At 38.5% G+C, this 15,679-nt stretch overlaps 2 protein-coding genes across 2 annotated transcripts; both read right to left on the bottom strand.

Annotated features, from left to right (window-relative positions):
* Nucleotides 1-1,150: 1,150 nt before the first annotated feature.
* On the bottom strand, nt 1,151-14,095 carry LOC140165962 (uncharacterized). Its single transcript, XM_072189322.1, has 6 exons — nt 14,003-14,095; nt 13,107-13,248; nt 10,563-10,658; nt 9,898-9,944; nt 9,242-9,499; nt 1,151-6,892 (listed from the first exon to the last, which is right to left on the bottom strand). Exons 1-6 carry the CDS (start codon nt 14,037-14,039, stop codon nt 4,614-4,616), a joined length of 2,859 nt encoding a protein of 952 aa, XP_072045423.1. The 5' UTR covers nt 14,040-14,095; the 3' UTR covers nt 1,151-4,613.
* LOC140166719 (leucine-rich repeat-containing protein 31-like) lies at nt 3,898-4,614 on the bottom strand. Its single transcript, XM_072190218.1, has one exon. It carries the CDS (start codon nt 4,612-4,614, stop codon nt 3,898-3,900), a length of 717 nt encoding a protein of 238 aa, XP_072046319.1.
* Nucleotides 14,096-15,679: the final 1,584 nt, after the last annotated feature.

The following is a 15,679-nucleotide window of genomic DNA, read 5'->3' on the forward strand; positions in this document are numbered from 1 at the left end:
TGAATGAACAAATGAAAAAAAACCCAGATCAAACAAATGAATAAAGGAATCAATGAATGAATGAGTGAGTCAATCATCAATCAATCATCAATCAATCAGTCATCAATCAATCAATCAATCAATCAGTCAGTCATCGAGCAATATATCAATGATCAATCAATCAATGAACCAAGAAAAAGTTGTCTTAGCTTTCAAGTATAACTTTCTTCATCTGTATAATCATAAGAATTGGTCAATTCATTCATAATTATAAAATTTGGTTCATTCATAATTATTGTTGCTTGGAATGTTGTAGTACTTGGCTTTTTCAATTAAAAATATAGATGGGCCCAAACTAATTGATCCTTTTCATTCTTTACATCAACAGCAGTGACATAAACACATCAAAAAAAGAAAGTCCTCACTACTCTGAATGGCCATAACATTGAGCACAATTAACTAAAATCAATACAACATGGTCGACAGGAATTATATAAATAAGTAAATCTGAGGTCCTGGGTTTGATTCCCAGGCGGGATCACTTTTTCTGCTTGTCTCCTTTATTATTTGTGATGGTGAACCTTGTGAAAAATTATGTTTATTTAAAAGCAATACAACTGATATGAACTTTGAGAATGTTGTTAGCTGCGGTATAATAACAAGCTTGTGTAGACATCATAATCCCAAAATCAATGATTGAATGGAATGGGGTGCGATTCACATGATTTACTATTTTTCGAAAAAGTGAATTTTGGGGGGGGGGGAAATCAACTAATTTTGTGCAAAATTACCGCCAAAAAGGTGAAATTGTTGTAATTTTGGGTTTTTACTGGGGGGAAACGGAGGGGGGGGGGGGGGCAAGAGTTTCTTTTGCAGAGACCCTGATCAGACTGAAATGGCAACCCTATGGCACTTACAGATCTTACTTGTAAAATTGCATCAAATTCCATTCAATCATGAATAACTTCTTGATCATTCCGATTTCATGTTATCGCTTTATGTTTATTGAGCTTAAAGTTGGCCACAATATAATAAAAACATAATATTGCAGTATAAATTTAAAGATCAAGCATACACATAGACTCCGTTTACACAGAGAGAAGTCAACTTCAAATTCGACATCAAATTCATATTGTGACCAAGGATTAGCATAAATTATTTTCTGATGGAGAAAACAAGCAGAAAACATAGTCGACTTAATTTGAGAATTTGACTTTTACGCCCTCTCTTGATTGTTCGATCGCAAGTACAAATCAACTTTCGTGTCATCCCGATCATTTTATACCCAACCCCACGAAATCAATACCAGAAATGCAAAACTGCTCGGAAGTTCAAATTTCAAAACAAAATAATACTGCCAAGGTGACTAAAGACAATCTATACAGGCCCCACTGACCATGATTTGACATTTTGGGATTTAAAAAAAGTTTGCTCTATGCATTTAAAATTAGGTATTTTTTGACCCAAATTGGATCAAGTTTGATGGAAATGACTGTATGTATATAAAATGGGCTGCTTTTGGCAAAAAGAATATTCCATTTGACGTTGTTTACTTGATGCATAGCCCATATAGTAATCATGGTACCGGTAAGGTAGAAAGTGAGAGAACACAGTGGTCAGTTGCCGGTTGCTGGTCACTCGTTATACTTCAAAAATCATATGAACTCAACTTCTAATTATGTGTTCATTTACACTGCAAATGTCGACTCTGAAGTCGACTTTGAATTCAACAAATATTGCTCTGGGTCATCATGTAAAAACGCAGCAACCATGTTTACACACAAATGAAGTTGAGTTCAAATTTGACTAAAGTCGACTTCAGGCTCTGTGTAAACGGGTCATAGATTTGTTACAAAATAAAAAGTTTGCATTAGTTATTTTTTGGAAATTGTGAAAAATCTAAATATGTTGCTTTGGTCATCAGTGTATGCCTCCAGGTTTCACCCTTTAGATATTCTTTAGTTCCAAAGGCAAAATGTTTGTTAGATTTGCACAATACCCTCCAAACAGCTGCACAATCAACTGAGAATTGTATATTCTTTATGTACAATACCAGGAATTCCATTCTCATTTTTAGTGACCTTTGCCACAATTCTCCGTTGTAACTAACATTCCAGATGAACTTGTTCAAAAAATAAAATGCACTAACCCTTAACCAAAAACCTGTGCTAATACATACATAATAATGGAGTTAGAAAATACATAAATTCCCTCCCTTACACCCCTCAAAGCACTAATACGTAACTATAAAAGGTACATCAGCAATTGCTGCAAAATTTCTGTTGCTGATTTCATTCTTAGGCAGCTTCAAAGAAAAAGGTTCCATTAGGCAATGAAAAAATATCATCAAAAAACAACAATAACAGGGCTGTCATTGTAGCCTTATAGGTCCGATTTCTCAAAGCTTGGCTAGTGATTAGGCTTAGTAAGCCACCAGGCTAGCCCTACCAATGTGGATCCATTTTATTGATTTATCTTTCTAAGTGATGTACGATGTGAAATTGTAAGCACTGGTATATAGGACTAATTGGGCTTTAGGCCTGGTGGCTTTTGAAGCCTGACCACTAGCCATGCTTTGAGAAACCGGCCCATACAGTTCTTCATTCATTGTACATGAAATCAACAACATGGCCTAAAATTTCCCTAGAATGTATTATTCACACAAAAGACGTTTTAGCTCACATTATTCCATATAAAGAGTTGATGTGGGAAAGGTTGGTATGAACCAGGGCCGCTAAGCAAAGTGGCCACTTGACGTCCTGGGACAACCACATTTTGGACTACAAATACTGACATGTTGTCTATGGGCTAGTAAATCAGTAGATTTTTGAAACCAATCATGCACAACATTGGCACAACAGGGAATACTAATAGCTGATTTCTATCCAGGACAGAAACACTTGACATATTGTAGCCATATTACTGGCAGTTAACAACTGAAAGTTCACTTTATACATGAAGGCAGTGTGAATAGAAAATAATAAATCTGGATTGATCTGGGTCCTGAACTTAGAAAGTAAACCATCCATCCCACAGGAAAAGTTGCTGGGTCATACTTGGTCATACTTTAATGACCTCTTCCCCAGACGACAGGAACTTGGCTTTCTCTCCATTTAATACTGGCAGTAAACAACTGAAAGTTCTCTTTATGTATGATGATAGTGTACACAATAAGAACCATTCAATCTGGATTGATTTGGGTCGTGTGTAATCCCATGAAGGTAAACCAACCTGCTCAGAGAGAATGATTCTGCTACTGGTGAATCACCTCTCCAGAAATCATCACACAAGAATATATCAAAGACCATTGAGATGCAACTCTTGGGTCTACAGATACTTTCTTAATACTAAAAAATCAACTGATACCAATACACGTTGATAAAGAAGAGGACTTGAAAAACCATCAGGACATTTTGCAAGTTCATCCTATAGTATTCCTTAAAAGGTTCAGTCTGCAGAAAATTGTAGTTTAATTTTTTTCCTCCTTAAAGATTCTGATGCCATTTTTAGCACCCTCCAATCAATCCATAACCATGAACTACAATCCATGAAGCCTATAAAGCGCCATGATAGGCAAGTAACTAATGTGAAAGATAGACCATTGTCATTTTCACCCAAGACCATATTGGGCAGAGTGGCCTCTGGGGGCACGAATAAAGTGAGGCCATTTTGCAAGTTCATGCTATAGAATTCTTCATACAAGATTCAGACAGATATGTTCCAAAAATTGGCTATTCCAATTAAAACACATGATCCATATGGAAGACATGACCTTAATCTCCCATGATAGGTGTAGTTTTCAAATTGAGTCCCCCATTCAGGTAACCCCATTTGATATTCACACTCCATGTGTGGAACATTTAAGTAGGTGTGTATGGATTTTAACTGAAATAGACAATGGTAGCCTTTCTTCCATCCTTAAGAACCTGAAGCAGATGCAATTTTCTTGACATCCTCTGAGTTCACTTTGTCTAGAACTACTTTATCACATCCATCATATTGAAAAGGTCTCCACTTGAGAACATCAAAGCACTCTTTGACCAAACGACTGCAAGGTTCATACACAATCTCCAATCCTCTCATCTCAAGACACTCAAGTTTCTGCAGCCTGTGAAGGTTTTGAAATAACACATCTACTCCTGACGGTGTTATCTTTGAATTCCCATGCAGATAAAAATTGGTCAAGTTGGACAAGCCATCAAAGGCACCTGTAAGAGCTTCCACACCATCTGATTCCATTTCGCACTCTTCCAGGTTCAACCAAGTCAGCTCTGACAAACCTTTGAGACCATCTGCAATGTCCACGATGGCCTCACCAACATCATTCTCTGCCAAGTGAAGCTGCTTGAGATTGGGCATGGCTTTCAGTGCAGATCCAACTTTCCTAAAAGTTGATTTCCGCAATCCTGTAGCACTCAGATTGAGACGAGTCAGATTTGTAAGCTTCGCTAGCTGTTCAGGAAACTCATCTGATGCTTCTCTAATATCGTTATCACTCAGATCCAAGTTTTCCAAATTCACCAGGTTGCTCAACCATCGACCTAAAATATCCATGTCATCTCTTCCCAGCACAAAATATCCTTTCCTCAAGATGAGAATACGCTTGGACAATGCAGTGCCTGTATCAGCAAGCATCATGACCGCACTTCGATGTTGTTCCAAGTCAAATCAAGCTTCTCTATATGAACTGCCTTTGACATGTCACAGAAGATTTCTTTCCAGTTATCAGGATTCATCTTGGTGTTGCTTAGATACAAAGACTGAAGAGTTGGAAGAAATGCCCTGATGTATTTACTGGATCCTCCTACCTTATTCCAAAAGATCTCAAGCACTTCCAATTTAGCCTTCTGAATACCTTTCAGCAGTTTCCCAATATCTTCCTCTGTCATCCTGTTGTCAAGCAACTTCAGCCGTACCAAAGATGGTTGTCTTGATATGAATATTGTCAAGGCATCAATGCTAAAGCTACTCAAATGACAAGCAAACTCTTGCATTGAATTGCTGCTATTGGAATTTCTAGCCAGCTGACCAATGATCCCTGATGTATCACAATCTCTTCCTTCAAGAATCAAAGTAGCCAGAGATGGCAGTTGACTAATGCTCTTCCCAAGTTGCTCCATTTCTTCATACTCTGATCTGGTTAAGAATACAAGCTTCAGCTCCTTCGCACTTTGCATGTTGCGGATCAGTTTAGATGCCCCATTCACATCTTGAGCTCTGATTCCGACAAGTTCCGTTTCGGAAATTTCTTCTAGCATGTTGGGCTTATTTTCTTTCCTTAAATTCTCCAAGATGTCAAAGAAGTACTGTGCAGCAATAGTGACCTCAGCATTGTGAAAGCGAATCCTAAGCTTTGATCGATTGAATAATGGCTTCAGCAAATGGTACTCTTCTGAACATTGACTTTCAAACAGAAGCAGCATAGACAGCCTCCAAGGATCCTGCTTGATATCATCATAAGCCAGTCTGCAATCTTCTCCAACTTTGACCATCAACTGATGAGATAACTCTACAGCTACTGGTATGATTGACACAGCTGCTTTCTTGGACAATCCACAACAAAACCGCAGCATGTACTCCAGATTACCAACATTTTCCTCTGAAATTCGCTGGAGATAAGCATTAAATGCCTCTGGATCTTTGGTGCCAAGATCTGCTAGATATTTCCCACCACACATTTCCTGGAATGTTTTGTGAATAAACCTAACCTCCTCCACCGTCTTTAATTTGGACCGGTTCTTCTCCTTTGACAAAAGACCTGCACGACAAGCTTCCTCAAGATGCTCTTTATCAAAAGCTTTAGCCTCAAAGATCAGTTTGTTTTCAAATATGCCATCTAAAGCAACCTTACCCAGACTCAACAGAAGATCTTCAGATTTTTTTTCCATCTCATGAGGCTCAGGCTGGTCTTTGTTCTCCCTTTCATACCATCTTTTGACCAAATAATGCATTGCCTCTTCATACAGCTGTGTCACCCTTTTAGGCAATTCTTGTGAATCCCTCCACAGCATACACAGTAATGCAAGAATCACTGGAGTCTTAGCCAAAGTATTCAAAGCACCGTTGCCTTCTATCTCTGTGATAAGCTTCTCTATGTTGGCTCTGTTTTGTTGCTCTTCTTCACTAACATAGTGATCTTCACTCATCTGAAAGAACTTATAGATATACTTCTTGATGTTTTCTTGTGCAAATCCAGTCAGTGCTACATTTGCATACTTCATTATCGCTTTTCCAAACTCGTCAACCCTATGAGGCCGGGATGTTACAATCAAGTAACTATCTCGTACCTTTAAAGCGCACAACACATCCATTATCTCATCTTTCTCACATTTGGACCGCTTTAAAAGACTGAAAGGGTATTCATCATAGCCATCTAATATAATCAAAACCTCATCTTGATGATCCTTGATATAGGCTTGCAAACCTTCTTCTGAGATCACAGAATCATCTGTCAGTAGCTGGTCTCGCACAGCTTCAGCAAGACTCATACCACTATTAAGTTCTCTCATATTCAAAGAAAGTAGCAATGAAAATTTGGACAATGCTGTGTCTGAAATTTGTTCACCTGTGTTTGGATCAATGTTGCATGACCAGTCATGGGTAAGTTTTGACACCAGGGTTGTTTTCCCACTACCAGGCCCCCCATGTACAAGAACCTTTTTCTTTGACACCTGCTCTAAGTCTACTAGTGCATTATATGATCTTAGCTTTTGCTTTTCGACTTCCTTTGTTTTTGCATTTTCTTTATGCAGTTCCAACTCCACAAAAATATCTTCGATAGCTATTCTACTTTGAAAGTCATATGGCGTAAGAGCGAGAGTAGCTTTTTCATCTTCGTAGAACTGTCGTAGCTGTTTTCTGCAACATTTCACATCAAAGACGTATGGCTGCGTCCAGGCTTCTGAGGAACAATCTGGAAAAGTATACAATAGAGTGGCAATAAAGATGAAAATGTAAGCAAACAAAATATAAATTACTTGTTTGAGTATAAGTAGCACAATCAAACAAGTCAACAAGCAAAAGAAAATTATATATTATTGAAAACATAATTAACCACTTCATTGCCAGAGTTACCTTGCACTAGGCAAGGTAACTCTGGCAACTTGTGCTGAGAATATATTTAGCCCAAGGCTAGACCCTCCCTCAGGTCTGTAGATAACCTGGTTATGTAGACTAAATAGCCATTATTAATCAACTCAAAACAGAGACCCTCTGATAGAGAATTACCTTCCCCATGCCATGGAAGTTCTCTCTTACCAATCCTGGGTCAGGCAAGTTCTCTATATATCACATCAGTGCTCTCACTGCCTTGCCATTTGTATTTAGCCCACCTAGGTTTCATTATCATTGAGGTATAGGACTTTTTATTTTTTCGGAGAAGTGCAGGTAGGGCAACTTCTTGATTATATTTCTACGTGTTAGAAAATTAGCACGGGTCATTTTATGGCCCTAAAATAAAAACGCCCGTTCATTTGCCCTCAAATTTGCATATGATGTAGATTTAACATCTGGAATGTAATGCAAGTGGTGTCATTGCTGCTCTTATAAATTCATTTATAAAATGTCCGCCCCAGACCAACCTGACCAATCAATGCAGCTCTTAGCAAGCATGGCGATAGATTATATAGTTTTCATTCAGTGGCGTGTCCAGGAGGGCTTTAGGTGCTGAAGCCCCCCGCGCTTTGTTAAAAATCATGTAAATTCTGCAGTTTTTGGCGATTTTAGCCCCCTGCATAAATCTGAAGGGGGCACACCACTAAATAATTTTGTTTGCTTAAAGTTTAGAAAATGTTGTATGGATTTTCTAAAAGTATAAAGTCTGAAATTTAATAAAAATGTATTTTTTGGGGTCCATCTAATCGAACTTTTGAGCTACGGGCACCCAAACAGCGCCCTCACAAATTTCAGCCGCCAATTTCACCTCCTTACCAGTTCTGGCCTTGATATTATTCCGACAGCCTGTCACTAATTCACAATTGATTTGAAACATTTTTTGAACAGATTTTTAATGTTGAGGTCCTACTCTATTGTTCTCATAAAAACAAGCACGATATTTACTTAAATTTAGTACCCTCGAGAGGCTGATACATTTCGCTCAGTGTGCTATTTTTAACCGGAACTATACAAGGTTACACCAACTGCGGAAGGATTTAGTGTTGTGCCCCCTGAAAGAGGGGTGAGCCCCACCCCACAGGAAAAGATCCTGGACATGCCGGTGTTCATTGATAGTATATTGATCAGTAGCGTAGCAAGTGGGGGCAGTGCACCCGTGCTCATCATGGCCATCAGTACAAAGGCTGTCGGTACACGAGGGACCTTTTTCATTCATTCATTCATTCATTCATTTTATTTTTTCATCATCATCAATACATACATAATCAGCATAACAGATATAAACAATGTTGAAAATAATGATGTGATGAGGTAGATGCATTACAAAGCCAAAGGCCTGAAAGACAATGCATCACCTTTACATTAAATAATATATACCTTTCAGTCAACAATAGACAATTTCATAGGGCAGGCGGGGCTATCATATTAAATTGACACCTTTTTGAAAATTATTTGGAAAGGACTTTTATAACAAAATAGAACAGCTGTAAGGTCAGAGTAATAGTAAATCTTTGCGTTCAATAAAACAAGTAAATTCATTGAATCATCATCAACACACAGTTCGCACTGGGGTTCGGTAGTGTTGAGAGGAAAGTGGTTTTCGCTCTGAGTATTTAGAAGTGGATTTTGGAGAGAACTGGAGGGATCATATTTGTAGTAGACCTATGTATTGCTCCATTACCCAGAGATTGAAACAATTCTGTGGGACAGTCTAGCCCAGGGCAAACATTTACCTGTTCAGGCTCATTTACTTTAATAGTAGAAGGAAATAGGCCAAGTCTTATCAAGATCCCAAGGATTAATTTGGTATTACAAACCTGGTAATATAAAGATTTTGGCAGTGCAGCATAGGAAATTGTGGAAAATACGGTCGATCGGTTGGTCCGGAACACTGTTATTGTGCCATCAATTGATGAAATTGTGTTATCTCATGGTTATCTTTCGGGAAAAATGCATTAGTCGATTTTGCTGTGAAGTTGCAGTTATATTATGCATGTGAAAATTGGTAGATTTTTGGAATATCTACTTTAATAAATAGAATCTCAACAGACTGTTTTTTATTGTTGAAGAGGCCTCAAAATATTTCAGGATGGATGGGGGGTCCGAGCGATTGGGAAGTCATAACCAAACAATTAATTTCCAATCATACTTGTAAGTAAATCGGCAAGATCGTTGCGGCCACTATTTCGTAATGCTGTTGCAAATTTATCCTTCACATCTGTTCCAGATGGCTGCCGTTGTCTCCATGACACCAATAGGTTAAAGATCTGGTTATCAACTGTATGATGATCCATTTTGTTTCTGTGGATCTCCGCATTTGAGCAACCTAAATGAGTAGCAAGTTGTTCCCACTCATGTCCAAGTTTCGTTGATAGTGCTCGCAGGACTACATCACTTAGTGGAGATTCTAAAATGATAATGATAGAACAAGTGTCAATTCATTGTTTAATGGGCATAAGGGCATTTTGCAAGAACTTGGGAGTACATACTGATTAGGAATGCTTCACCTTGTTGTCTTTACATACACATTTCAATTGCAATTGTATAGAGTTTTTAGCTAGTCTCAAAGCACTGCCGTTTAGGTGGATATCAGAATCAGCTTCCAATTCATCTATGAATTGGCTTCCTGAGGCTTCTTGGTGAAGCTGGCATGAGGTCTGATAGCAGGGATATGCACATGGGAGAGCATTGCCCCCAAAGTGGAAATGTCTGCAATTTTAATTTTGACTGGGAAGCAAATGCTCACATGCCTTCTGGTGCCACTAACAGTGCATAACCTGAAGCACCAGGTTTGTTACTGCTTACCAAAGTCTTGAGCCAGATCCACACGCCCTGCCTTATGTAGAGCTGCTGTGAGGGTTAGCTCGAGATACTCTAGCTAAAATACAGGTTTACATTTACTATCTTACATTATCTTGCTGTATTTCAGCTAGAGCTCCAAACGACAAGCTTCCGGGTTTTTGTGGAGAACAATACTGTTACGTAAGATGAAGAAGAAACCCGCCTCGGAGCCCGCCCTACTCATTATTTCATTGTACTTATTGCAATTTGCCTCCACACATTACGTAATCAACACAAAGCTTTTGTGCGGATTAGTGAGTGGATAAGAAATTGACAGTGGAGGATACGAAGGACACGCCGATTGTTAGTTGTCAATCATGAATTGCCGCATAGCGTATTAATATTTTACTGCATGGCATTCCGCAAACACCAAGACAAATTATGCCGTATTTTTCCAAAGATCATCTCATATGAAGTAAGCTGAATGCGATCTGTACTTTTGTAACATTCCGATCGCTTTTGATCACCTATTATCGGCGAATTTGCTTGAAAACACGTGAGTTCATGTTGTGTAAACATAATTAGCATAGACACAAATGAAATTACGATGCAATACAATGCAATTTGAATGCGCAGCAGATCTATAGAAATAACGTTGCCCGGTTTTATGCAGAATTAGACCCTGTCTGGTGAGGGTATCTATATGTTGACTTGTTTGAGACTGGCGCCATGATACTAGCATGTAAAAAATCTGATCTTCAGTTGACAGATGATCTTTTTTTAAGCTGTAATGAAATACAAATATTGTATAAATTCTAATAACTAATTAAAAAATTTTGATTCTGAAACATGCCCGGGGGGGCCACTGTAGTGTCAAGAGGGGGTATCAGGCGCGTCCGAGGACTCTCAAAAAGCACCCTAAACAAGTATTTCCGAGACTGAAATTTTCCCCCTAAACAAGTATAAGTTGCACGATTTGCTACCCTAAACAAGTAGTTGTCTTTTCCCCAACCCTAAACAAGTAATTGATGCAATTATTACCCCTAAACAAGTAAACACACAGAACCCAGGCGGCGAGTGGCATGATAGGGCCATAGACAGGGCTAGCAATTTGTGGCAAGCCGTCTGAATTTTGAGCCATACAAGTTTACGTGGTGCTAAAGCTTACCTCAAAGTTCATGCAGTATGTCCAATATTTTCAAGATTTTTGGGCCCCTTTTTGGATCACAGGTCCAACCCTTTTTATTGAAATATTGTAGAATTTATTCTTTGGGATTGGGATGTACGGTACCCATTTCTCCACATATCCAAGAGAATTTTGAACTGCAAGTCCAACGCAAATTACGACCATCAGTCCATCACTGAGCATGGCAATTGCAAACCACACATTGAAGTTGGAAGAAGACGGCAAACACGGCCAGTTTAGCTTGGTTTATTTCCTAATTTCGTCTCCATTTAAAACATCCTAGAGCATTAATTATCATACTGGATTTAGTGGTAAACCCAACCAAAATCATGAAACTCATTGATTTATATTTTAAGAAAGCCAAAATAGTTCCAAATTATTCAATCGTTGTGTTTGTAAATACCCCGGTAAAATTTCACACATGTCAAAAGTTCATTGACACAGCTTGTTTACAAACCTAGAAGTTCGTGGTTGCTTTGTTGCTCCTTTAGACCATGTTCCGATCAACCACATTTTCTGGGCTGGAAGCCACCAAGACTATGAATATTAATGAGTTTAAAGAGGTTCGGCCAATCATAAATCCTCTTATATTTTTCCTCATAATTTATTGACTCCACAGTTAAGAAAAAGCATGCTGATTGGTTGTATATTCTGAACAAGTTGTGACCTCGTCAGGGGACCTCGTGTTTAGTGTGCTAGCTGGGCCAGTAGTAGGGATCTGTCATCTCTGACAGCTCGGGTGACAGCTAAAAGATGGCTTTTAACTGCTTTTGGGGTGTAGGAAGAAGACACTTTCCTTTCACTTTTCATGAATGAAGGAGAAAGCACAAAATCCCAAACTTGGCAAAACTACCCTAAGTACGTAAGAGCTCCAGAAACATACCCCTTTACACCAAATTTACAGGAATTTGATACCCTATTCACGTTACGCACGTAACGTACCTAGTCTGAAAAAATACCCTTTTTACGTGAATTTACGGACGCGCCTGATACCCCCCTTCACCATTACAGTGGCCCCCCCGGGGAAACATGTTATTATGAGAGTGTACGTCCCATGTTTGATTACTATTTTTCTTTGAAGGGGCACTTTGTGTTCCATAATTTAATATAATAGATTCCAATAAAGTTGAAATTTTTATACCATCAGTAACCTGGGACTACATCATGATTGTATGCAAAAGTCTTCTTGCAGATTCGGTCGTTTGACAAAGATATCGTCCAATTTGTATTTTGGCGCTGTCGACAGTCGGAAATTACAACACAGTAGCCTATGGGGTGCTGTAATACATGTAACTATACGTAACTCGCAAAATCAATGTATGAATCAACTTAAATTTTGGAAATCAGCTCTTTTTGTGGATATCTATTGAACCTAGAATCTATTAAAAAGATGATGCTAAAAATCATGAATCAGATGATCATCTGACGTCAGTCTGTGTGATCACTGACCTCATAGGCAAGGGAAAGCCTATTTATTTAATAACCACACAAAGAGTTACAGGAAAACCTACTTTCTTGCAAACTCTCTGCAGTTGCATCATCAGATAAAGCGGAGTCTGCTTGTTCTCTGTTAACAAGGGGCAGTCTCCAGTGAACGGCTCTTTTCAGAGCCATCAAACATTTGGCGAGTCTGCTTGTTCTCTGTTGACAAGGGGCAATCTTCAGTGAACGGCTCTGAAAAGGGTCACCACTTACTTACTTTTCTCTGTTGACAAGGGGCGGTCTTCAGTGAACAGCTCTTTTCAGAGCCACCAAGAACTTTTACATTAGCAGGTAGGTGAGGTCTGCTTGCTTACTGTCCACAAGAGGCAGTCTTCATTGAATGGTTCTTTTCAGGTCCATAAGTAGGCAAGGGGCAGCCTACATGTCTCACACTTATATTTTGTCCTGAAGAAGTCAGATCAAGCTACTGTTGACAAAAGCTTGACAGTTCTAAACTTGTAAGGCGGTGAACTAGCTAAAAACTTATATGAACTCCTGCTGTGAAAGCCTATCCCACAACAATCTTCTTGGTTTTATTTTTTTAATTGTGCTATTTTATTCTTACCTATGAATGCGGGTTGTATCTATGCCAAGATAGGTAGCCAAAGCCTGCCATTCTCCACCAATTTTGTGAGATAAATCCCTCAAGGCAATGTCACACGGAAGGTGAGGACTAAAAGTGATTGAGTCTCCACAGTTTTTTGACTCTGAAAAATAGAAATATAGCATCAACAATGTATTCAAATTAGTCAAATTTGCTTTATATTGATATAAACAAAGATTTTCTTTTTGAAAGAGTCTAACTTGCTTGCTATGGCCAGTAGGTGTGGTTTGGGCCAACATAGTGGTTTTCACTTTGTCGTGCACTGGCAATCATGTTAAAAAAAACAAAAAAACCATGCCATGCCATGCCATGCAATGCAATGCCATGCAATGCCATGCAATGCAATTGTAATGTAATGTAATGTATTGAAATGAATAAAATAAATATTGTATTAAACATAAATGAGTAAATATTAAATCAATAAATAAATAAAATAATAATAATAATAATAATAATAATAATAATAATAATAATAATAATAATAATAAAAAAAAACAACACATTTTCAATATAAAATGTCTTCAATCAATGCCTTCTAAAGCAATCATAGGCCTATAATGAATTGATCATTTTCCTCAGATGCCTCATAATCCATATCAGGGATGGGTCTAAAGGGGAGACTGACCCCCGTTGCAAAAATAAATTAATGTCTTTGATCCTTTGCCCCCTCCCCCGATCATTTTCAAATCCTGGATCAGCCTGAATATTATGTGTATGGCCCCCGGTATGGCCTTGTGAGGAATCAAATGCGTTATACAGGTCACTCTGCTAAACACCGCATTTATATGGCAATTCTCTACATCCGAAAAAATAACAACAACTTGTCACTAACAGTTGTCTAGACTAAAGGAACTTACCTAAAATTGCAGTCTGGTTTAGAGGAGGATCAGCCATGGTGTCAAACTATATGCAGCTCACCTGTACTGTATTATTATAATTCCTGTTTTACTGCAACAAAAAGAAACAAATTTCATTTTCATTTCTTGGGTTTAATATTGATATAGATTGAACTAATATAAAGAAGACAGCATATGAAAAATTTGCACCCCATACCCAAATAGTGGTCTTTTCTGATGGGACAAGCAGGGAACCATCTTTTTTGAGGGGGGGGGGGGTGGACAAGGCAAATACCCCCATGGTGCAACCAAAGCCCATGATTAATAATCAAGAGTTCTTTCTGAATTTCTCACTTACGTGCCACACATGACTATGTGTACTGCATAAGGATGACCCATGATTGGCTCTATTTGAATCCCATTGGCAAGGTAAAAAATATTTGGATGGCCAAAGTTGATCAAATATGCCCAGTCCCTACACACATGGTAGACATGCTTGTTGTCACCCCATACTTTTTGAAATTTCACACAAGCATGCAAACCTGCTGATAAATGGAGTGCAGTAAATGGAATGGAGTTCATAGATAAATTCATACATAATAAATTACTCACAAAATTGATGCAAAAATGCTTGCTATATGGAACTGGAATCTCATCCCATCAGGAAAAGTCATTAAAGCCATAATGTACGATCTTATAATATGAAATTGGTTAATTTTTTTCAAACCTGACTTTTTTGCATATTTGTAATGTTTACACATGTCCCAACTTGCACCTAAATGGAATCGGCCAAATTTGTTGTCTTTGTAGGTCAACAGAGCAAAGTTCGACATATTATCATAGTTTAAAAATTATGATAATATGTCCTCCCATATAGAACTGCATGTTAAATGGCCAAAATAACCAGTGGGGTTTCTTTCACTTTGCCTTGTTATTTCAACTTAAAATGGACATCAACCCTTCCCGTCAGTTATTACTAATATTATTTCAACATTTTAAATAAAGAATAACAAAATTAAAATTTAACGGAAAAACACAGTAAAGGCAAGTAAACGCTTGATTTTGTTTCAATCAAGTGTTTTATTATCAAGCACAAAATATGTTTAACCCTAACACCTATAAATCTTACAAAATTTTACAAGGAAAACCACTGTGCAAGCATGCATCTCACCCAATCACCCCAAGTCACATAAATATATACAGGCCAGCAAAACCCCTGTGGCTACCGGTCGGTGATCTTTTGCGTGGCATGTGAGGGGTTCCAGGATCAATTCCCGGGGGTGACTTCTTTGTTCATCTTATCTCCTTTTTTGTACCTCAACCCTAACCGTACTAAACAACACATCACCACAGTTCACAAAGCATAGGCACAGGCAGGTATATCCCATGTGATGCGATTTCGTCATCATGCGAAGAGTCATATGGTCGCGAAAGCTTGGCCGGGCAAGCTACACCCCCGTGGCAAGGTAGGCCCGTGGACATATCTGGCACCCGAGGGGTGGGTGGTTCAAAGCCACACCCGAGAAAAAAAGTTTTCTTTTCTTTTTCTTTCTTTCTTCCTTCCTCCTTTCCTTCCCCCTCGCCAAAAAGCTGTGAAGCATTCTTTGCCTTCCAATACTAAAAAACAGTTATTCCCTACAAATGCGTACATGTTATGTACTGTTATAGGGGCTGTGCAATACTTATGAGCCCTGGGGA

Source organism: Amphiura filiformis, chromosome 12 (assembly GCF_039555335.1).
Source record: "Amphiura filiformis chromosome 12, Afil_fr2py, whole genome shotgun sequence".
Classification (NCBI taxonomy): Eukaryota; Metazoa; Echinodermata; class Ophiuroidea; order Amphilepidida; family Amphiuridae; genus Amphiura; species Amphiura filiformis.